Source organism: Culex quinquefasciatus, chromosome 2, assembly GCF_015732765.1.
Source record: "Culex quinquefasciatus strain JHB chromosome 2, VPISU_Cqui_1.0_pri_paternal, whole genome shotgun sequence".
Lineage (NCBI taxonomy): Eukaryota > Metazoa > Arthropoda > Insecta > Diptera > Culicidae > Culex > Culex quinquefasciatus.
The window spans coordinates 150,658,406-150,681,145 of NC_051862.1; the positions used below are offsets into that span (position 1 = coordinate 150,658,406).

Genomic DNA, 22,740 nt, shown 5'->3' on the forward strand with positions numbered 1-22,740 from the left:
GTGCAAATTTGAAAATTTCCATCTCCGATCCTGCTCAAATTTGGCAGGGCTGTTGATACTATCAAAACATGCAAGAATCCCGAATTTCATCCAAATTGGACCACCCCCTCCATTTTTGTACCTCCCCAAAAAATCGACTTTTTGGCGATTTTTGACCAAACCTCCTAGTTTCAAATGACGATAACTCAGGAACCACAAATCTTAGAGGGTCGGTCTTAGACTCAATTTTGAAGGAAATTGGACGTAGAATCCATTTCCATGATCAAAATGTTGATTAATTTATTTATTCTACATGTATTGCGCAATTGAAAACTTTAAATGGCCGTATCTCAAAACACCCCAACTTATTTTTTTTATTTGACCTCACCATCGTGTTCCCCGGCCAATTTTACATAAGAATCACTTATCGACAGAAATGAATATGTTTCGTTCCAGAGATATCGAATTTTAAAGTTCTGTGTTTTCGAGATTACCTACATCAGCTTCATTCGCCACATCTGCTAGAAGCACACAGGCGGGCCGATCAATAACTGCTACCTGGTGTTCTGGGAGATGAATAATTTAATTTAAATTTTAAAAAAAATTACGCAAATATTTGTTCAAATGGCTGATACCTACCTTGATCAATCTATTTTTGTGAAAGGAATATTTATTGGGTTATTTTGAATGCACCGTTTTTTTACGTGTTGCTAACCGTTTCAGAGTACCTCCGAGGCCATGATTAGGGCCTTTATCATGGGCGGTATCAAAATAGTGCCATTCAGCAAAAACCCCAAAACCTGCTTTATAATTATTATTATCATTATTATAGTTTACTATTGACACTTTACCATAATTTGGCAAATATGATTTATGGTTAAAAAGATTGATCATATAAAATCAATTTTTATATTGTTAGCCAGCTCCATTTGATTGAAAGATGATTTTGGTCAAGGTTTTAAAAAATCTTCATACGTGAGGACAGCAGCCGTGATAGAAGAAAAAAAAACACTGTTGTTCGGACGGTGTCGAAATCATCGCAACTAAATTTGGGGAATTAGCCGCTTTGAAGCAGATCAAACTTTGTGATTTGCTTACATTTTTCAATTGGAAAGTATAATCCAGAAATCCTTTTCCTACTCCTTGTGATCGTCCTTCACTAGAGTACAACGTATCAACAAATTTGAGTGTCTTGCGAACCTTCGTGGTGAACGGACACTAGAGCTGCGGTATTTTTTACTACCTAAGCTCAGAGTTATTTCAAAACAAAATTCACAGTCTTTTTAAAGACTACCTGAGTTATTTTCCAAAATTCTAAACAGTCTTTTCAAGACTAACCCCGCCTGAAATTTTGTTGTATTTTACAAACGAAGCCATCTTTTAAGAGAACTTTGCTTGCAAAATGCGTCAAAACAAAGGTAAACGCAAATCTTCTGAAGATTTGGTCGTTACGTCGGTGAAGCGTTTGAACGCTAAACCGGCTAACGGAAACAGAAAAAGAAAACAGCCTCTTCTGAGGTCTGATTCTGATTCTGAATGTGAGGTCAATCCTCCAATTCCATTGACAAACAGTTTCGGTGTTTTATCCGAAACTGATGACAAGGAACCTTCTCCTCGTACTGAGCCTTCTGCCGTCGAGAAACGAGTAAAGGCTCCGCCAATTGTTGTGACTTCCGTCTCCGATTTGGCCAGCTTTCGAACGCAACTGAAGAATTGCAAGGAAACTTGCAATTTGAAGGTTTCGTTCCAGCTTGGTCGAAGAGGAGAATGTCGCTTGTTGACGGAATCTTTACAAGATCACCAAACTTTTGTTGGTTATTTGAAAAACCACAAACACAATTTCTACACGTATGAGACCAAGAATGCTCGGCCATTCAAGGCGGTCTTGAAAGGTCTCTCCAACGACTTGTCGGTGGATGAGATCAAAAACGAACTTAAGGTGTTGCTTGGCTTTGCCCCATCCCAAGTAATACCAATGAAGAAAAAATCAAACGGGAATATTTCTCGCTTTGGTTTGACTTCACAATTTTATCTGATTCATTTCAACAGAAATGAAATCAACAATTTGAAACTTTTGGACAAAGTTCAGTTTTTGTTCCATGTACGGGTAAAGTGGGAGCATTTTAAGAAACATGGCGGTAATGGCCAGAATCTGACCCAGTGCCGGCGTTGCCAGGCATTCGGTCACGGTACTGATCATTGCGCCATGGTTCCAAAATGCATGGTTTGCGGGGATTCTTCTCACGACAAGGACAATTGTCCCGTGAAAGAAGTCACCCAATTTAAATGTGCAAATTGTGGTGGAAATCACAAATCAAATTTCTGGGATTGCCCCATCAGAAAAAGGTTTTGGATTCTCGTGCTAAGCATCAGCCGAAATCCAAACCGAAATTTTCTCAAAGTCAGGTTGTACCTGCATCTTTAAATCAAACGTTCGTGCTGTCTCACTCGAACAATTCTAGAAATACCCCTACCGTGGAAAAGTTAGGTAACAACAATGGCATTTCTTATGCTAACGTCGTTTCGGGTTCGGGTTCATCCACGAATTTTAAATCCTCTACCAATCTTTCTGAAATTGGGCAGGTACCTCAAATCTCATTTGAAAATTTTTCTGCTGGCAACGCTTTGGGATCTTCTGATCTCGGCGATGTTACGTTTGAAAAATGACTTTTTGCAAAACTCACTGTTTGGTTTGATTCAAACAATGAGTAATGCTACATCCATGATGGAAGCAATCCAGATTGGATTAAAATTTGCGAATGATGTTGTTCTTACCCTGAAGTTTAATCATGGATCTAAGTAATTCCATCAATATTATGAATTTTAATGCTCGCTCTTTAAAAGCGAAAGAAAATGAATTTTTCAACTTTTACGAGTTCATAACGTGCATGTTGCTGTTATAACCGAAACATTTTTAAAAACTGGCACTTATTTGAAAAGTGATCCAGATTATAAAGTTATAACTAATAACCGAATGAATCGAAATGGCGGTGGAGTTGCAATAGTTATCCACCGTAGTATGACTTATAGCACGTTACGTGACTTTAAGTTAAAAGTTATTGAAAGTTTGGGCATTGAACTTGAAACTTCTTTTGGGAAAATTATGATTGCAGCTGCATATTTGCCATTCCAATGCACTGGGGAAAATAAAAATTATTTCAAAGGGGATTTGAATAAACTTACTCGGCATAGATCTCGATTTTTGATCATCGGTGATTTTAATGCCAAACACCAATCTTGGAATAATTCAAAAGTAAATTCCAATGGTAAAATTCTGTTCAGAGATTGCACTTCTGGTCTTTATTCGGTTTTATACCCGAATGGGCCAACTTGCTTTTCTTCTGTTAGAAATCCATCAACAATTGATTTGGTGTTGACAAATCAAAGTCAGTATTGTGGTCCTTTAGTGACTCATGCTGATTTTGATTCTGATCATCTTCCAGTAACTTTTTCACTTTCTCATGAAGCAGTTACCAGACCCAATAGTTCTGTGTTTAATTACCACAAAGCTAATTGGGACAGGTATCAGCATCATATTGAGAATAATTTAAATCATGATTTTGTTTTAGAAACCAAAGCTGATATTGATTCAGCCTTGGAATCTTTAACTAATGCAATTTTGGATGCTAGGAATATTGCTATTCCTAAAGTCCAAGTCAAATTTGATTCTCCCATTATTGATGACGATCTTCAGCTTCTGATTCGTCTGAAAAATGTTCGCCGAAGACAGTATCAACGTTCTCGTGATCCTGCACTGAAGCGAATTCAAAAGATTTGCAAAAGGTTATTGACCACAGATTCACTCTCCTGCGAAATGAAAAGTTCGCAAGAGATGTCGAACAAATTAAACCTTATTCCAAACCTTTTTGGAAACTTTCAAAGGTTCTTAAGAAACCTCAAAACCCATCCCTTCTTTAAAAGATGGTGATAATATTCTATTAACTAATGGGGAAAAAGCTCAAAACTTGCTCAGCAGTTTGAGAGTGCTCATAATTTCAACTTGAATGTTTTGAGTCCTATTGAAAATCAAATTTCAATAGAATTTCAGAATATTGTTGAACAAGAATTTTCATCAGATGAAGTTTTTAATACGGATCTGAATGAAATAAAATCTATTATCAAAAATTTAAAAATATGAAAGCCCCTGGTGAGGATGGCATTTTTACATTTTAATTAAAAATTACCAGAAGCAACTTTAAGTTGCTTGGTCAAAATTTTCAACAAATGTTTTGATTTGGCATATTTTCCCAGTAGTTGGAAAAATGCCAAAGTAATTCCGATTTTGAAACCGGATAAAAATCCTGCTGAAGCCTCAAGCTATCGGCCCATTAGTTTGCTTTCATCTATTAGTAAATTATTCGAAAGAATAATTCTTAATAGAATGATGACGCACATTAATGAAAATTCAATTTTCGCTGATGAGCAGTTTGGATTTCGCCTTGGGCATTCAACTACTCATCAGTTGTTGAGAGTTTCAAATTTAATTCGAAGCAACAAATCTGAGGGCTATTCTACTGGCGCTGCTCTTCTAGACATAGAAAAAGCATTTGACAGTGTTTGGCATAAAGGTTTGATTGCGAAATTGAAAAGGTTTAATTTTCCGATTTATATCGTGAAAATTATTCAAAATTATTTGACGGATCGTACTCTGCAGGTATGTTATCAGAATAGCAAATCTGATCAACTACCTGTACGTGCTGGCGTCCCTCAAGGAAGCATTTTGGGTCCAATTTTATACAATATTTTTACTTCTGACTTGCCTGATTTGCCCCCAGGATGTCAGAAATCACTTTTTGCTGATGACACAAGCATCTCCGCCAAAGGCAGAAGCCTTCGTGTCATCACAAGAAGATTACAAAAAGCTTGGATATTTTCAATTCTTATTTGAAAGAATGGAAAATTACTCCAAATGCTGCAAAACTCAACTTATTATTTTCCTCACAAACCAAGGGCTGATTTTCTTAAACCAAAAGTCATCACATTATAAAGATGAATGAGGTAAATTTAAAGTGGGAGGATCAAGTGAAATATCTTGGACTTGGTTTTGACAAAAACCTTACTTACAAGGATCACATTGAAAGTATCCAGGTTAAATGTAACAAATATATTAAATGTTTGTATCCACTTATAAACAGGAATTCTAGACTTTGTCTCAAGAATAAACTGTTAATTTATAAACAAATTTTCAGACCTGCCATGCTTTATGCTGTGCCGATCTGGACAAGCTGTTGCTTAACCAGGAAGAAAAAACTTCAGAGGATTCAGAACAAAATTCTGAAAATGATTCTGAAACTTCCTCCCTGGTTCAGCACCAGTGAACTTCATCAATTAGCCGAAGTTGACACTTTGGATGTTATGTCCAATAAGATAATTGATGCATTTCGACAAAAATCATTGCAGTCTTCAGCTGCATTGATCCGCTCTTTATATAGTTTATAAGTTAGTTTTAAGGTATCCCTTTTCCCTTTTGTACATGTAGGACCTCCTACATTTGAAATCACTGAATAGCGAAAGCTACAATATTTCATGAATAAATGAAAGTTGCTAGTATTTAAAATTGAGGTGAAAAGTCATCGTTTGTGATTGGACACTCAATAATATTTTAACTGAATGAATGTACATGGAAAAGAAATTTGAATAAATATAAATTAAAAAAAAAAAAAAGTATCAACAAATTTTATTCTTTTTAATTCATATTTTTTACTCAATAATGTATCGTGCACTTATTGTTCAGTGTTATTAACAAGAATAATTGCATTTTCCTGCTCGCTTCGTCAGAATCCAATTCTGCCCTTTACTGTGTGTCGTTATTGCTCTGTCCTGTGGGTTAGCACAGAAATTCATTTCATTAATTTTTTTGAGCAGATATTTCGCGATTATTCGCGATTAAACTTCAGTTTCCTACAGTTAATTTTTGCCCAATTTGGTAAAGATTATGTATGATGAAATATTATTTCAATAAATGACCAGGTAGCAGTTATTGATCGGCCCGCCTGTGTGCTTCTAGCAGATGCGGCGAATGAAGCTGATGTAGGTAATCTCGAAAACACAAAACTTTAAAATTCGATATCTCTGGATCAAAACATATTCATTTCTGTCGATAAGTGATTCTTATGTAAAATTGGCCGGGGAACACGATGGTGAGGTCAAATATAAAAAAATAGTTGGGGTGTTTTGAGATACGGCCGTTTCAATTTTTCAAATGCGCAATACAGGTAGAAAAAATAAATTAATCAACATTTTGATCACGGAAATGGATTCTACGTCCAATTTCGTTCAAAATTGAGTCTAAGACCGACCCTCTAAGATTTGTGGTTCCTGAGTTATCATCATTTGAAACTAGGAGGTTTGGTCAAAAATCGCCAAAAAGTCGATTTTTTGGGGAGGTACAAAAATGGAGGGGGTGGTCCAATTTGGATGAAATTCGGGATTCTTGCATGTTTTGATAGTATCAATAGCCCTTCCAAATTTGAGCAGGATCGGAGAGGGTAATTTTCAAATGCTGTTCCGCTTCAGATGGAATGACCCATATTTAATTGTATCTTAATCACAACTTGAAAATGATTAAAAAAATTTTGTTTGGAATGGAAAAAATAATCTGCTCAGCATTATGGTTTATTTTCTCACTAACAAATATTAAATGTCAGCATCAAACCATAACGGCCTTGTCCCCTCCAATTTGAATAAATCAGTGAATTATTTACGATTCAGTCTGTGAAGTGGTTTTCAAATGTTTAATTAAATATTCGCAAATCATTTGCATCATAAAAAACTTTTATAACCTTTAATTTTTATTAATTAATCATCTTTCAATTTTACTTAAAAAAAACACTTACCTCACCAAAGCTAATAGTCACTTGATTTAACAATGTAGCAGAATTCTTGAAAAGATAGTAAGTAATACCTAGCCCAAAATCATAAAAATCACAGCACTAGATTTTCGTGGATCAATTTGGTGTCTTCGGCTAAGTTGTAGGTATGGATAAGGACTACACTGAAAAAAATTATACACGGTAAAAAAAAATTGGTGATTTTTTATTTAATTTTTTGTCACTAAAACTTAATTTGCAAAAAAAACACCTTTTTTAATTTTTTTATTTTTTGATATGTTTTAGGGGACATAAAATGCCAACTTATCAGAAATTTCCAGGTTGTGCAAAAAATCTTTTAACGAGTTATGAATTTTCGAATCAATACTGTTTTTTCAAAAAATCGAAATATCGTTCGCAAAAATTTTTCAACTTCATTTTTCGATGTAAAATCAAATTTGCTATCAAAAAGTAACAAAGTGAAATTTTCATAAAGTGCACCGTTTTCAAGTTAAAGCCATTTTTAGGTAAACTTTTTGAAAATAGTCGCAGTTTTCCTTTTTTTTTAATTAATCCACATGTTTGCCCACTTTTGACAAAAATATATTTTGAAAAGCTGAGAAAATTCTCTATATTTTGCTTTTTTGAACTTTGTTGATACGACCCTTAGTTGCTGAGATATTGCCATGCAAAGGTTTAAAAAGCAGAAAAATTGATGTTTTCTAAGTCTCACCCAAACAACCAACCATTTTCTAACGTCGATATCGCAGCAACTAATGATGCAATTTTCATTTTTAAAGTATGAAACATTCGTAAAATTTTCCGATCTCTTCGAAAAAAATATTTTCATTTTTTTTTTTAATCAAGACTAAAACTTCAAAAAGACGTAATATTGATTGTTTGACCCTTTTGAAAAAAGTTTAACAATTTTTTTTTACCGTGTATCATTTTTTTCAAAGTAGTCCTTATCCATACCTACAACTTTGCCGAAGACACCAAATCGATTAAAAAATTCCTTCAAAAGATACAGATTTTTTAGTTTTCATATATCATTTTTGTATAGACAATAGACAGTCTACAGGTTTGTGTTGCAGCAACGAATGCATCTAAATTGAGCATTCACAACTATCAATCATGTGTTACAATTGAAGTCCTAGTGCAAATTAAACCAACCTCGCCGGTGAGTGCTAGATTATTGAAGCCCTTTCTTGCATTTTTGCATGATATAAAAATCCACAAAAATTCTTTGATTAGCACAGTATAATTTGGGAATTTATACCATTCAAATCTCCGACTTCAAAATGAACTCTATTGTCACTATAATCGTTCTCTTCTTTGCCGTGGCCAGCTGTAACCCAGCTCCCCAAGGAAGCACAACCACCCCAGTGTCACTGGTCAGCGAAATTTCCAACATCCAGCCCGACGGCAGCTTCCAATACACGTTCCAGGAAAGTGACGGAACCGAGGTTCAGGACGTGGGAACGCTTAAGCAGATCCAGGTTCCCAACGCAAACGGAACCGGAACCGAACAGGTCCAGGTGCTGGTTCAAACCGGAAGCTTCTCGTATCCCTCACCCGATGGTCAGCAAATTCAGCTGAACTACACCGCCGATGAGACCGGATTCCATCCGCAGGGAGCTCATCTGCCGGTGGCACCGGAGACATTGTGAGAATTAAATAAAATCAATTATAGTAAACTTAATAACTTACAAGAATTTTATTTTAATTTATATTTTAAATTCATTTAAAACAAAATAAATATCACAGCCCCTTTAGCAGTCCCAATCACACTATTTAATAATGAACAAAGATCCCAAACGACCTACTTTGAAACCAACGCCAAATGAACACACTACAATGACGTCACACCACACAGCAAAGTTTGCGATGAACGCGATCAACCTAGAGAGCCTGGAGCTTATTAGAGAACGGCCATCTCAAACTAAAAGTACCAATCGAAGCACGAGAACTGTCAAACAGAGGTACCAATCGAGCAAAATCCTTTGTTTTTTACTCGATTGGTACCTTTGTTTGACAGTTCTCGTGCTTCGATTGGTAGGGGAACTATGTCCTTTCTCAGCCTATTTCTATCATCAGCCCATTCGCACTTTGATCATGAATTACAGCTTTCATGAAGTGTTTTTGACTGTTCCAAAGTAATAAATAGCTTAAATAAAAGAGAGCAAGCAACTCTCCATTGTAACTAGGGGAAATATACCCATTTTAATCACACTAAGCCGTTCGACCAATTCTCATCACTTTTGCCGTTTCTGCTATTAAATCAACATTTTCAGATGTTTCAACAATGGTGAGTTGCTTGCTCACTTTTACTTTACTTATTTATTACTTTGGAACAGTCAAAAACACTTTATATAAGCTATAATTCATGGTCAAAGTGCTGATAGGCCGATAATAGAAATAGGCTGAGAAAGGGTATAGTTCCCCTACATCTGAAAATGATAATTTAATAGCGGAAAACAGCAAAAGTGATGAGAATTGGTCGAACGGCTTAGAGTGATTAAAATGGGTATATTTCCTCTACTTTTGGTTTGAGATGGCCGTTCTCTAATAAGCTCCAGGCTCTCTAGATCAACCCACCCACACCTGCTGTTGCTACTTCTCGGCGTCGCGACGCCACCCGTTGAAACCAATTGATTCGCGTGTCTTCCATAGGGCAAATCGCACTAAATATTGTATGGCAGTGCAAACATTTTCTCTCAGTTGTTTTTAACTCTACGCTCTCTTCCTATTTCTCTATTTTCTCTTTCTAAGCTGACGTTGAACCGTTTTTCTAGCCGTTCATCGTAATTTATCTGGTCCATTTCAAGAGACGAAAATTTAATATACCTACTAACTAAAAAATAATGAGAAATAATCAGCAAAGAGTAAAAAAATCTAAATTATAGTTGATAAAGAAACCAAAAATACGTTCAAACAAGTATTGAATTAAAATGTTGAATACAGTGTTTCAAAATTAAGTCACTTTATGTAAACTTTCTAGGAAAAATGCAGATTTCTCTGTATTTATGGATCCGTTTACTTGATTTCAAATGAAAACCCTTCCTAAAAGCTGTAAATTGTCCTTAAAATGGTGATTCGGCAGCCCTATGAAATCGCATGTTGTTCCCCTGAGCAGTTCTCTAAATTTCATATTGTTTTTGCCTTCCTCACCTTACTGAGGAAAGGCTATAAAATCACTCGGAAAATGAACTGTTTAATTAGATCTCCTAGCCCTACCTTCATTTGTACATCTCGAATCAGAATCACCAGCTGAGCAAATGTCTGTGTGTTTGGCTGTATGTAGACATGTGTACCAAATCAATGTCACTGGAATATCTCGTCACAGGCTCAACCGATTTTGGCCGGAATGGTTTTAATCGATCCGTCTTAACGTCCCCTAAGTTTCTATTTAAATTCATGCAGTTTTATCATGTATTTAAAAAGTTATGTTAAAAAAACTGTTTCATATTAAGTTAAAATTATTGTAAAAAGGGTGGTTTTTTCATGAAACCCTCACATGTTATATATTTTTAGAAAGCATATGAGAAGACCTTATAGGTGGAGTAAGAATTTTCAAGATCTGACTTACCTATCTTAAATTACAAGCAGTTTAAAAAATGGTCTGAATTCACATAACCTCAACTGGTCGAGTCTGATCGCCACGAAAAAGCCTTGTAGAGGGATGCCATTTTCCTCAAAGGCCGTGTCTGTATAAGCTTGACAAAAAGTCTGTAGGTAGTCTATAAATGAGAGGAAGGCACCAACCACCTAAAGGTGGATTAAGTAACGTTTTATTTATTAATTTAGAGGAAATTATTCTTTAGGTCCTAATAAGCCATTTTGCCTCATAAGATTCTCCACACTAGTCTCCATACAAATATATGGCAATTGTCCACAATCCATACAAAAAAGTTAAGTAAAAGATTCCCAAAAAAGTGTCCAAGTGGTTTATGGATGTTCCCCATATGAAAAATGACAAAGATGCACGAAGTTTTTTCAGTTTTTATTGAATATCACAAGGTTTAAATCGTATTTTGGAGATCTGTGAAGGTCAAATGGTGACGCATTGTGAGCTGCACTAAATGGCGTTCTTAACTCAATTTTGCCCAAAAAGCATGTGCGACAAGAAAGCACGACAACGACGAAGTAGTATGCTTTTTAACAAGTATTCTAAGCATGGGCCGATCCTCGCACTTATTGTGACCATAAAAATACTGTGATTTGAAGATAAATCATAAATCATGATCATTTAAAATAAAATATAAATTTATCTGGAATTCCCGGGATTTGCCTGGATTTACTCAGGGAAATAGGACACTCTAATTTTAAGTGATTCAAATCTAAAACAAGCACAAGATACTAAAGGCAAACTAAAGATATTATTCTTTAGTTTTATTTTAAAAGATCCTAAAAACAAAGAGATTTTTTTTTTCACGTAAACCAATAAAAGGTAAATATGATAGCTCATCAACTAGTTGAAAAAGAGTATTCATACAGCACGAGATATCCAACGAGGTTCACCAGGCTAGATACAGTATGTAAAAAAGTATTTACACCCCTTGGGCACAATGCACATTTTGTGATGAAACATGTTAACAATTTAAAGTTTGACCAAAACCTAGTACTACGTTTTGTTCAAAAACTCATGCCAAACATTTTGCTACAAAAAGCTTCTATAAAATGTTATATAACAAATACTATTACAAAAATAAAAAAAGGCGCAAAAAAAGTTTGTACACCTTTAAAAAAATTAACACAAATAAAGTTATTTGTTGACAAATCACCATAAATCCAGTCTACGAACTTCAAAAAGGCATCCTTGACTGATTAAAAGATAATTTGTATTGAATATAAAGTTTATTAACTACTTAAAAGTTTATATAATTCTGTAAATTCTATATAAAACTTATCCAATCTGAATTTTGCAAACTTTTAATTTAACTAAATGTTAATATATTACCATGGAATTGCTAAATAAACATTTTGCAGTGGGTATAACACCGTTTTGGGGGTATTTGTATCGATAGAATAGATTTTTCGTTGGAATTTCGTACCAACCCGGAATTACGTCGTCGGAAAATCCGCCGGCATCTGAACCGGTCCACAATTCACAAGTCAACCTATGTGGCAAATATCAAAAAAAACGTGGGTTTTATAGAGAACCTGGATGTTTGGGTATCAAAAAATCGGAAATTTTATGCCCTTTCCGATGCCACATAGGTTGGCCTGTAAATCGTGGACCGGTTCGGATGCCGGCGGATTTTCCGACGACGTAATTCCGGGTTAGTACGAAATTCCAACGATAAATCTATTCTATATTTCTATCGATACAAAGACCCCCAAAACGGTGTTATACCCACTCCAAAATGTTTGTTTAGCAATTCCATGGTAATATATTGACATTTAGTTAAATTAAAAGTTTGCAAAATTAAGTTTAAATAAGTTTTATATAGAATTTCCAGAGTTTTATAAACTTTTATACTAAGTAGTTAGTAAACTATATATTCAATCCAAATTATTTTTTTAATCAATCAAGGATGCCTATTTGGAGTTGGGAGACTGGATTCATGGTGATTTGTCAACATATAACATTATTTATGTTAATTTTCCAAAAGGTGTACAAACCTTTTTTGCACCTTTTTTGATATTTGTGATAGTATTTGTTATATAACTTTTTAGGGAAATCATCTTTTCATGAGCTTTTTACAGCAAAATGTTCGGCATAAGTTTCTGAACAAAACGTAGTACTATGTTTTGGTCAAACTTTAAATTGTTAACATGTTTCATCACAAAATGTGCATAGTGCCCAAGGGGTGTAAATATTTTTTTACATAATGTAAATACGACGAATTCAGCAAAAATCAAGTATGGCGACGAGTTGCATGCAACATTTTTTGCAATTACAAGAAAAAAACACCACCGTTCAAAAATAAACAATATGGAAAAGTATTAATTTTCGATAAAAGTGCTGAAAAGTTAAACCACTTCAGTGCTGAACAGTCTTCTTTTCAGCCCTGGTATTGAAAGTATTACTTTTAAATTCTGTTATTTGTAGTAGAGAAAAGTAAACCCTGTCGTCATTAGAGAATGACAGGAAAAGTAATTAGCTTCACTATGATAGTTTTTGATATTAAATAAAGTGTGTACCATAATTCTACTTAAATCTTTAGTTTTATTTCTCTTCGCACCTTTGCATGGACTCGTGACTCTTTCTTGTTCCACCAACCATCACACCGACCACCGACGTCAGTCTCAACTACTTGGCTCATTCGATCGGGTTCGTTCTCAACTCGCTGCACCGACTACACTACACTTACCCCGCTCATCATCGCCGCCGTGACGCTCAAAGTTTACTCAACACGCTCCGACACCGACTCAACTGAACCCGACTCAGTCGACGAGAGAACGCGAGCCGATTAAGATTGTTTCGTTTTTCGTTTCCAAGGTACCGTTTCGCTAGGGATTCGGTGAGTCATGGCCCGGCGAGTGACTTCCCAAAAAGTCATCCCGAAGCATTGCGCGCCCTAATCCGGACGACGACGACGCCGATTTGACGCGACGCGTGACGCGTGGATCAGGCGTGTGACGCGACGCGCCACGGGGCGCTAATTGGAGAAGCAAATTTGGGCAGCTTTTCGATTTGTGGGATTAAGTGCATTGCCATCGAGGGGGAAGAGATACAGTGAGAAGAAAATAAACCAGTGACGTGATCAAACGGTGAAAATTTTTGCTGAAGAAAAGTCGAGAGCGAGAGTGAACGAGTGAAAATTATAAAAACAGCCAACAACAGATTGGCCGACGGCGGCCTAAAAATAAATATTCTATATTTTGCTTTGATTTTTTCGTCGGTTTTTGGCTTGCACGCTTAACCCCTCTTGCGCCCAAGAGATGGGTTCTGCGTTCAAGTCTCGGCAGCTGTGCAAAAAACAATTTAAAAAAACACGCAAACACATGCTTTCGTGAGAGTAAAAACAGTATTGTGTAAATTCCGCCCCAACTTGAAACACTCTCTCAAGTCGTTGCACGAGTGTGTGTTCGATGTACACACAACAAAGTGTGTTCAACCTCCTTCAGAATAAGCACCGAACCCAATGTCAGTCGTGGAATGGATTAAAATTTCAAATTTTCCGCGGGCGATTGGCGGCCGGCGACCCACCTGATCAGGTTCCGGCCGTGTGGCGTACCGGCGTCGTGAAGGTCTGAAGGCTGCAAGTGATAGAATGTGACATAACTGGAAGGAGTTTGCAAGTCTAATGACGTCGTTGAGTCAGCACTGATGTGGTGGCTGCTAAATTTATTGATGACAATGATGATCAGGATTATTGAGGCTAATATTGGGGATTCCCGGATCATAAGTGGCTTTCTAATATTTGTTTTTTTTTTTTTTTCAGAGAAACTAGTCAAACAAGTTTTTTTGTTTTAAGTTTAAATTTTGAAACTTTAAATAGAATACCGTCTTTTTTAATAAAAATCACGAAGTTGATAAATTGGCCAAAAAAATAATTATTGAATTTCTCGAAAAACAATTTAGATTTAATCAAAAGCAAATTCGATGCCATCGTGCTATCTTGTCGTACCGTTATCTGGGGGTGAATCGGGACTACAGCATGAATAGGGACAGCAGTGTTTAGAGCACTTAAAGGTTTTAAATTTGGAAATGAATGTACACATTTCGTAGGTCTGAGTCTGTTCTATCCGAAACCATCCAGAAAAATCAAAATATTATGCTCTAACATGGTTTAAAACTTCTGTCCCAATTCGCCCCATGTGTCCCAATTCGCCCTAGTTAACGGTACGTCTATTTTTGACGTTCCGAGAAAAACGCGTTTTTATGTCTTACCTTGAATACCCGAACAGACGGTAATAACTGAAGTCATGCCATTTTAATAAAAAAATACTGTTAAAATAACAGAAAATGTTATGGAATATTCTTGCAAAATCCATTTATTTTATTATTTTTTTGCATAGGAGTTTGAATGCACAGAAGTATCTTATCTTTCACAATGCAAAAGAGCAATTCTCTACGAAATCGGAAGTTGAAAATTTTTTGCGACCAATATTTCGATTTTTTGAAAAAAAATCAGTATTGAGCAATTCCATGTCAAATAGGGAATCGGTTATACCCGACCCTCTCCGATTTCAATGAAACTTTGTAGACATGTTATCCTAAGCATAAATAAGCCATTTTTGTGTATATGGAGCCGGTTACACTCGATAATAACATTTGAGAAGGGCGTGAGTGTTTCAAATATTTTTGTATTTCGTAATTTAAATATTGCTGCATCTCGAAGCCGTAGCACCGTATCAAAAAGTGGTCAAAGACAAACTTGTAGGAAATTTGACGGGCTTTTCGAAAAAAATACACTGAAAGAAAAAAACACTCCACATTTATGAGATTTTTGGATTTTTAAGTTTAAAAGTCAAATATGAAGGTGAGCCCACGATTTTTTTTTCTTTCAAAATTTTTCTGAAAATAGCCTTAGATGTTACAAAAAGACTCACGAAAAATGAAGGATGAAGCAACTCACCAAAAAAAAACAAAAATCATTTATTGAATCTGCTTTTTTAAAAAGTGCTCTAAACATCAAAATTTTCAAAAACCGAATACGGGAATCGATTCTCTAGACAATTTTACATAAAAGTTTCCATATTGACCATTGTCCTAAGTCCAATCCTTATGAAGTTACAGCGGTTTTAAAAATAAAAATGTTGAAAAAATAAGTTTTTTGATGGTTTTTGGCAATTTCTATATGTTCGACTTGATTTTTCAGTCTCGAAATTTTTTTTACCGGAAAGCTCGTCTAATTTCCTATAAGTTTGTCTTTGACCACATTTCAATTGGATGCATGGGCTTACAGATATAAGCTAATTTACTATCCAGGTTACTATGCTACACTGAAAAAATATTATGTTTTCAGTTATGAGCAATGTATGTAATGGTCAATATCCCCAGCCAGTCCGGGAATAATCTAGTTACAATTTTTTGATTAACATTTCAACACCAACACATTTAATCAGAATTTGATTCTGAGTTGATATGATACGTGAAATAGGTCTAAAAATTTAGCAGTTCTTTATCGAGTGATTTTATGGCCTTTCCTTTTATAGTGAGGAACGCAAAAAGTTTATAACACGTAATTTTTTGGGCGTAAGAATGATCTTCTACAATGATTTTTTCCAGCACAACAATTTTCCAGACCCTTTTTGATGCACTAAAATTAAAATTTTGGTCAAAGCAATTGAAATTTGTTTGGCAATAAATATAGGAAAACACAAAATAAATTTTAACAATAAAATCACTTTCAAATCATTATTTGCGAGAACTAGAACGCTGTTTATTTATTTAAATTATTTAAATTTTAAAAAATAATTATGTAAAACCAAAAAAAAAATCGTGATTGTTTTGTATCTTTCCGTTTCACAAATAGTATGGATTGTCTTCTAAATGGTTTATTGCAAACCTTTTTTTTCTCATATTTTCAACTCATAATTGAAAGATATGAAGACATCATTTTAGATACAATGTTACATTCAAAGCAAATTATCACGTGGTTCACATAACTGTGATGCAACATGTACACTAATTCCTTTACTAAAGTTAGCATAGATTATCCCTTTGATAGGATAAACAGCAGAACGCGTGTATCATTCCAATAAAACTTTCACATGAAAATAAAAAAACACACACACGCACCGACTTGCCAGAGCGTGTGAGCTTATCGAAAGTGTGCGTGGCCTACTGGGAACGTTCGAAAAAAAACATCGTTTACCACGACGCGTTTGAGAACAAAGCCTACTGTTCGACGTGGTGGTCGTGGTGTGTATTTATGATTAACGATAACCGACAGCAAGAAGAAGACTTTACTCTTCGATAAAACCCAAACAAGCATTACGAATGCACCGGGCTTTGTGAATAAACCGTTCACTTGTGAATCAAAGCAAAAGCGTTTCACTTTTTCAGGTTTGGTATTCTTTCTTGTGGGTTGATGGATTGAATAAATTACTGCAAAAATAAATCAACGTTATTAAAATAAAAATGCCCATGCAAATACAAAATTTCAATATTTAGTTTTTTTTTGTTTTTGTTTATTCAGATAGTTAATTGTAATAGTGAAATTTTCACTCTTAAATTTGCACCAAACCGCCTCAAAACTTCATTATCAAGTGTCACTGCTCCGCGTCGTACGACGTTTAACGAGTTTTAAATAAATTACTCAGGTGAGCAAGTAAACAAGACCTTGCACGGTCAAGAATAAGTCAGCTTGTGTCTGTTTTCTGTCAACTGACGGATGACACGATAAGGCAATCGTCGCACGTGTGTAATCTGCTGTTCATATGTTTTTTTTTGAATATTTTTAATGTTACACGGAGAGACCGGCCGGGGTAAATCTAAGAAAATCTTGGTTAATTTAACTAAAAGTATTGGTTAATTTTTTACACAGCTTTATTTCAACAATCGATTGTTGATTTTGTTAACCCGAAATTGCTGACCACCAGTAACTAAAATTAACTAAAAAAATAGTTGGAATTGCCATTTCTGTTGGTTAAATGGCCGAAAAAAATTCTAGCAGTCGACTGCTAGAATATTTTTTTCAGAAAATTAACTAAAAATTTCTTGTTTTCAGCTGAAATATTGTGGAATATTCTGTTAAAAACTGGCTGGGACATATTTTTCAACTATTTTTCAACAATTTTTTTTCGTTGTATCAACCGAAATATTTTTGCATGCAGCAAATTATTAGTGGTTTATAACAAAACATTTCTTAATTAGACATAATTTATGTTAGTGTTGATATATTTTTTTCTTTAAATATGTAACGATATAGGCTGTGCGGAATTTCTAGCTATATTTTAACTTATGTCTTACTTGAATACAGAAAAATATTCGTACATGTAGTCAATAATTAGCTGTTTTAGCAATATTTTTTATTGAATTTGCAGTAAATTTTGTAATAATGCCTCACAAATTAATGCTGAGTGTTTTTATTTTCGCATTTTTTCTGCCTAAAAAATTAACATTTTGTACTATTTTTTTTTTGCATTAAGTTGTTAAATTACTGTTGAAAGCATCAAAACAAAACTTTTTTTTAACTGTTGTTATAAAACATGTAAAGTTTGACTTAGGTTTCATAAAATTACGTTGCATTAATCTCAAAAAATAATAAAAAAGCATATTACAAACTTCTCGTGAATTCCCTAAAAATAGATACTGAGCAAAATGTTCACCAAGTTTAAAGCTTATATTTTTATTATGTTGTATAAAATTAAGTGTTGTATTCACTTACCATCACTGTGAAATCATCCGATAAGTCATCATCATCTACAACGGTCTCAGGATTAGCTATTTTTCTTGTGGTGGGACACAGAATTTTCACGAAAGTGAACCTTTTGCTGCAAATAGACATGTGAAATTTATTAGAAATTTAATAATAAAAAATCTTAATTTCGGCTATAAACTTTAAAAAAGAACGTAAATAAATGTAATTATAATGAGGAAAGAAGAAATATCAATAATGCTACTTACCAAGCTTGCATTAATTTAACAATTACTTTTGGCAACACACTTTCACTGCATTTGATTCAATTTTTTCAACGTACTCCGATTCCTGAAAAAATATTTTGAGTTTAGCTTTCCAGTTTATTGAGCAGTCGTATTGCAACAAAACTTTCTCGTTATCCGAGCATTCGTTGGTGAAGGTTGTCTGAATCAACATGACTCGTCGCGTCCCGGCGCAAAACGCCGGCAATATTGCCCTACCTGCGGCTCAAGCAGGCAAAAAAGTGGGAATTTCCAAAAGGAAGGTTGAGGCCTCAACTGATGGCCAAAAACCGGGAATTTCCAAAAGGAAGGTGCTTTTGGAAGTGACATCGAACAGCAAAAAGACGAAAAAGAGCGACGGTACTGTACCGATGGATGAGGAGGAGGAGAACTCTTCATCGCACGAGGAGCAGCTTTTGAAGAACAACAAGTTCGCTGGACTGCCTGACGAGGACCAGGTAGCGGAAGCAAAGGAGAATGAAGTGAAACAGCGAAAGGAGAAACTGCCTCCTTTTATGTGAGGCAATCAGCAGCAACGATCGACTTTCGTGCGGGGCTGGTTGAACTCATCAAGTCTGGGAAAGTCCTAGGCAACATTCGTCTGTGTCAGGACGGATTTAAGGTGCTGGTGCAATCCAGGCAGCACTATCAACTGGTCAAGGATTACTTGACCGAAAACGAGGCGGAGTACTTTACCCATGATGTCGTCATGGATAAGCCGTACAAAATCGTCGTCAGAGGTCTGTACGACATGCCAGTGGAGGAATTAGCTGCCGAGCTAAAAGTTTTGAAACTGGATGTGTTGGCCGTGCACAAAATGAGCCGACGCAACAAAGACATCAAGTACCGTGACCAGCTCTACCTGCTGCATTTGGCTAAGGGATCGACGACGCTTCCTGAGCTGAAGGCAATCCGAGCGGTTTTCAACATTATCGTGTCGTGGGAGCGATACCGACCAGTGCATCGTGACGTCACACAATGCTTCAACTGCCTGGGCTTCGGGCACGGAGGTAAGAACTGCCACCTGAAGCGTCGTTGCGCCAAATGTGGTACCGATGCGCACATCACATCCCAGTGCATCCAAGATTCGCTGGTGAAGTGCCTCAACTGCAACGGTGAGCACTCGTCAACCGACCGAAAGTGCCCCAAGAGAGCTGAGTTCGTGAAAATTCGGCAGCAAGCATCGACGAAGAATCAGCCTCAGCGTCGTAGAACTCCTCCAGCCCTGGTGGAGCAAAATTTTCCACCTCTTCAACCGCGACGCCAGGTCCCGAACTTGGCACCGTTGCCGTTGGATCCCAGGAAGAGAGCTGAGATGAATCATCCACGGCCGGGTTCCAGCCAGGAGCCGAGACCGCCACCACCGGGCTTCAGCCAGGAGCCAAGACCAACCCAAGAACCAGCAGTTGAGGAAAATGGTAATGATCTTTACACCTCAACCGAACTCCTCAATATTTTCAAACAGATGTCCGCTGCACTGCGTGGATGCAAAACCAAGACCCAGCAGATTGAAGTGCTGACCTCGTTCGTCATCCAGTATGGATCGTAGGTCCCTCAAGCTGCTGAATTGGAACGCTTGCTCCATTAGGAGGAAGAACTTAGAGCTGGTGGATTTTCTTCGCGAGAAGGAGATCGACGTAGCTGCCATCACGGAAACTCATCTGAAGCCCGGTGAAAAAGTTTATCTGCAAAACTACAAGATCGCGACGCAGCTCGATAGGACCACCTCTGGAGGAGGAGGTGTGCTTGTCGCTGTTCATCGTGATCTCAAGCCACGCCGGCTGCCACACTTTAAGCTGGACATCATCGAGGCCGTTGGAGTGGAAATTCCCACTTCGGTTGGCCCAGTACTCTTCATTGCTGCATACTGCCCACGTCAGGTGAATTCCAGAGATGGTTCAGCAGCAAAACTGAAGAGCGATATCCAGAAGCTGACACGGCGGAGCGCAAAGTACATCATCGCTGGTGACCTCAACGCGAAGCATGAAGTTTGGGGCAACAGCAGGAGGAATCGGAACGGAGTGATTCTGCACAACGATCTGCAAAACGGATACTACAACGTTGTGAGTCCGGATCGTCCAACGAGGGTGGCTCGGTCTGGGAATCACTCAATCATCGACTTCTTCATTACCAATATGGCTGAGAACGTGGCTCATCCTGAGGTGTTTGAAGAGTTGAGTTCTGATCACTATCCGGTGGTTGTGGAGGTTGGAGCTTCCGTTACTCCGCAGCGGCAACCAACCCGGAAAGATTACCACAACGTTGACTGGCAGCAGTTTCAGCAAGTGGTCGACAGCAACATCGACTATGATCAACACCCGGAAACTTCTGCTGATATTGATCGTTCGCTGGAGGTGATCCAGCAGGCTATCAACCAAGCAGAGGCTGCCAACGTTCGGGAGGTTCCTGTTAATTTTAAGGTAACTGATATTGACGTAGATACTAAACACTTGATTAGACTTAGGAATGTTTATAGGAGACAATATCAACGGACTGGGGACTATGACAAAAGATTTCAGTTAACAATTTGAACAAAATCATACAAGACCGACTTGACAATATCAGAAATCAAGAATTTTCAAAACATGTAAGCCAGCTTGGGAATTATTCAAAACCATTTTGGAAACTTTCAAAAGTTCTTAAAAACAAACCAAAGCCTATTCCTCCTCTTATTGTTGAGGATTCTCCTTTGATTACATCCGAGGAAAAGGCAAATGCACTTGGGCTTCATTTTGTTAGTTCACATAATCTTGGCGCTTCCATGACCAGCCGTAAAGAAACATCAGTTGCCAATAGTATTTCAACAATCAATGACTCTACCTTTGAATTTCCTGCAGATTCCCATGTTTCTGGTGAGGAAGTCAAAGTTGCAGTTAAACAAATGAAAAATATGAAAGCTCCTGGCTTTGATAACATTTTAATCTAGTGTTGAAAAAACAGAGTGATCAGTTCTTTCAACATCTAGCCAATATTTTCAATAAATGTTTGCAACTTGGTTACTTCCCCACCAATTGGAAGCTGGGCAAAGTCATACCAATTTTGAAGCCTCAAAAGATCCAACATCGCCAACAAGTTATCGTCCCATTAGTCTTTTGAGTAGTCTGTCCAAACTCTTTGAGAAGGTCATCTATTCAAGGCTTTTGGATTTTACCAACGATAATAATATAATTTTGAATGAGCAGTTTGGCTTCCGAAAGGGGCATAATACTGCTCATCAGCTTACGAGAGTAACTAAAATCATCAAGCAGAACAAGCTTGAGTCTAAATCAACTGCTATGGCTTTGTTGGATGTTGAGAAGGCTTTTGACAATGTTTGGCATGATGGTTTGATACATAAACTGTATTTATACGGTTTTCCAATGTATCTTATCAAAATTATCCAGCACTATCTTTCGGAGAGATCGTTCAGGTTTTTCTGAATGGGATTGCTTCTGGATTATTCAACATTGATGCTGGGGTTCCCCAAGGAAGTATTCTTGGCCCACTTCTGTACAATATTTTTACATCTGATTTGCCTACTCTTCCTGGTAATGGTGTGTTGTCACTTTTTGCTGATGACACTGCCGTTATTTATAAGGGTAAAATAACCAGATATTTAGTTGGCCGTCTTCAGAAGGGTCTTGACGTTCTTTCCGAATACTTTGGCGACTGGAAAATTCGCATAAATGCAGCCAAAACTCAAACCATCATTTTTCCACTTTCCAAATCGGCCCGATTTGTCCCAAAGGATGATGTTTTGATTAAAATGAATGATGTTTCAATACCCTGGTCAAAGGAAGTTGTCTATTTAGGTCTCATACTTGACTCGAAACTATTGTTTCGACAGCATGTAGATAAAATATTGAACAAGTGCAGCATTCTCATCAGGTGTTTGTATCCTTTAATTAACAGAAAATCAAAGTTATCTTTGAAAAATAAGCTAGCAGTTTACAAACAAATAATTTACCCCGTTATTGAGTATGCAGTACCTGTTTGGGAGTGTTGCGCTAGAACTCATAAATTGAAGCTCCAGCGTGTCCAAAACAAGGTACTCAAAATGGTTTTGAATGTTCCTGGCTGGACAAGATCAAGTGAGGTTCATGAATTAGCAGAAGTAAAAATGTTGGATCAGAAGATTCAAGAAAAATGTTTGAAATTCAGGGAAAAATGTGCTATATCTGAATACCCCTTGATTCAAGGATTGGTTTAGTTTATGGTAAGATTAAGTTAGTTTTAGGTTAGGTTATGTTTTCTTAATTTTTTTCTTCATTGTACCTAGTGTTACAAAAATGATAAATCATATACTTTTAAAGTTATGAATATGAACAGTGTTTAAATCACGAAAAGCAAACTAAAGCTGAAGAGCCACAGCTGACCACTTATTATGTAAACCAAATGTAATTATTATAAGAAAGATTCAATAAAGTATATTTA

At 36.5% G+C, this 22,740-nt stretch overlaps 2 protein-coding genes across 4 annotated transcripts in view; both read left to right on the top strand.

The window, feature by feature from the left end:
• Window positions 1–7,983: 7,983 nt before the first annotated feature.
• On the top strand, window positions 7,984–8,458 carry LOC6032957 (larval cuticle protein 65Ag1). The gene has a single exon (XM_001843421.2). It carries the CDS (start codon window positions 8,090–8,092, stop codon window positions 8,456–8,458), a length of 369 nt encoding a protein of 122 aa, XP_001843473.2. The 5' UTR covers window positions 7,984–8,089.
• A 4,601-nt stretch (window positions 8,459–13,059) lies between these two features.
• The window catches only part of LOC6032963 (A-kinase anchor protein 200), a 47,269-nt gene continuing 37,588 nt past the window's right edge, over window positions 13,060–22,740 (top strand). The window contains exon 1 of one of the 3 annotated variants that reach the window (XM_038253776.1): window positions 13,060–13,255. The gene's annotated coding sequence lies outside the window, so the exon portion shown is untranslated. The other 2 variants (XM_038253777.1, XM_038253778.1) reach the window with 2 other exon arrangements.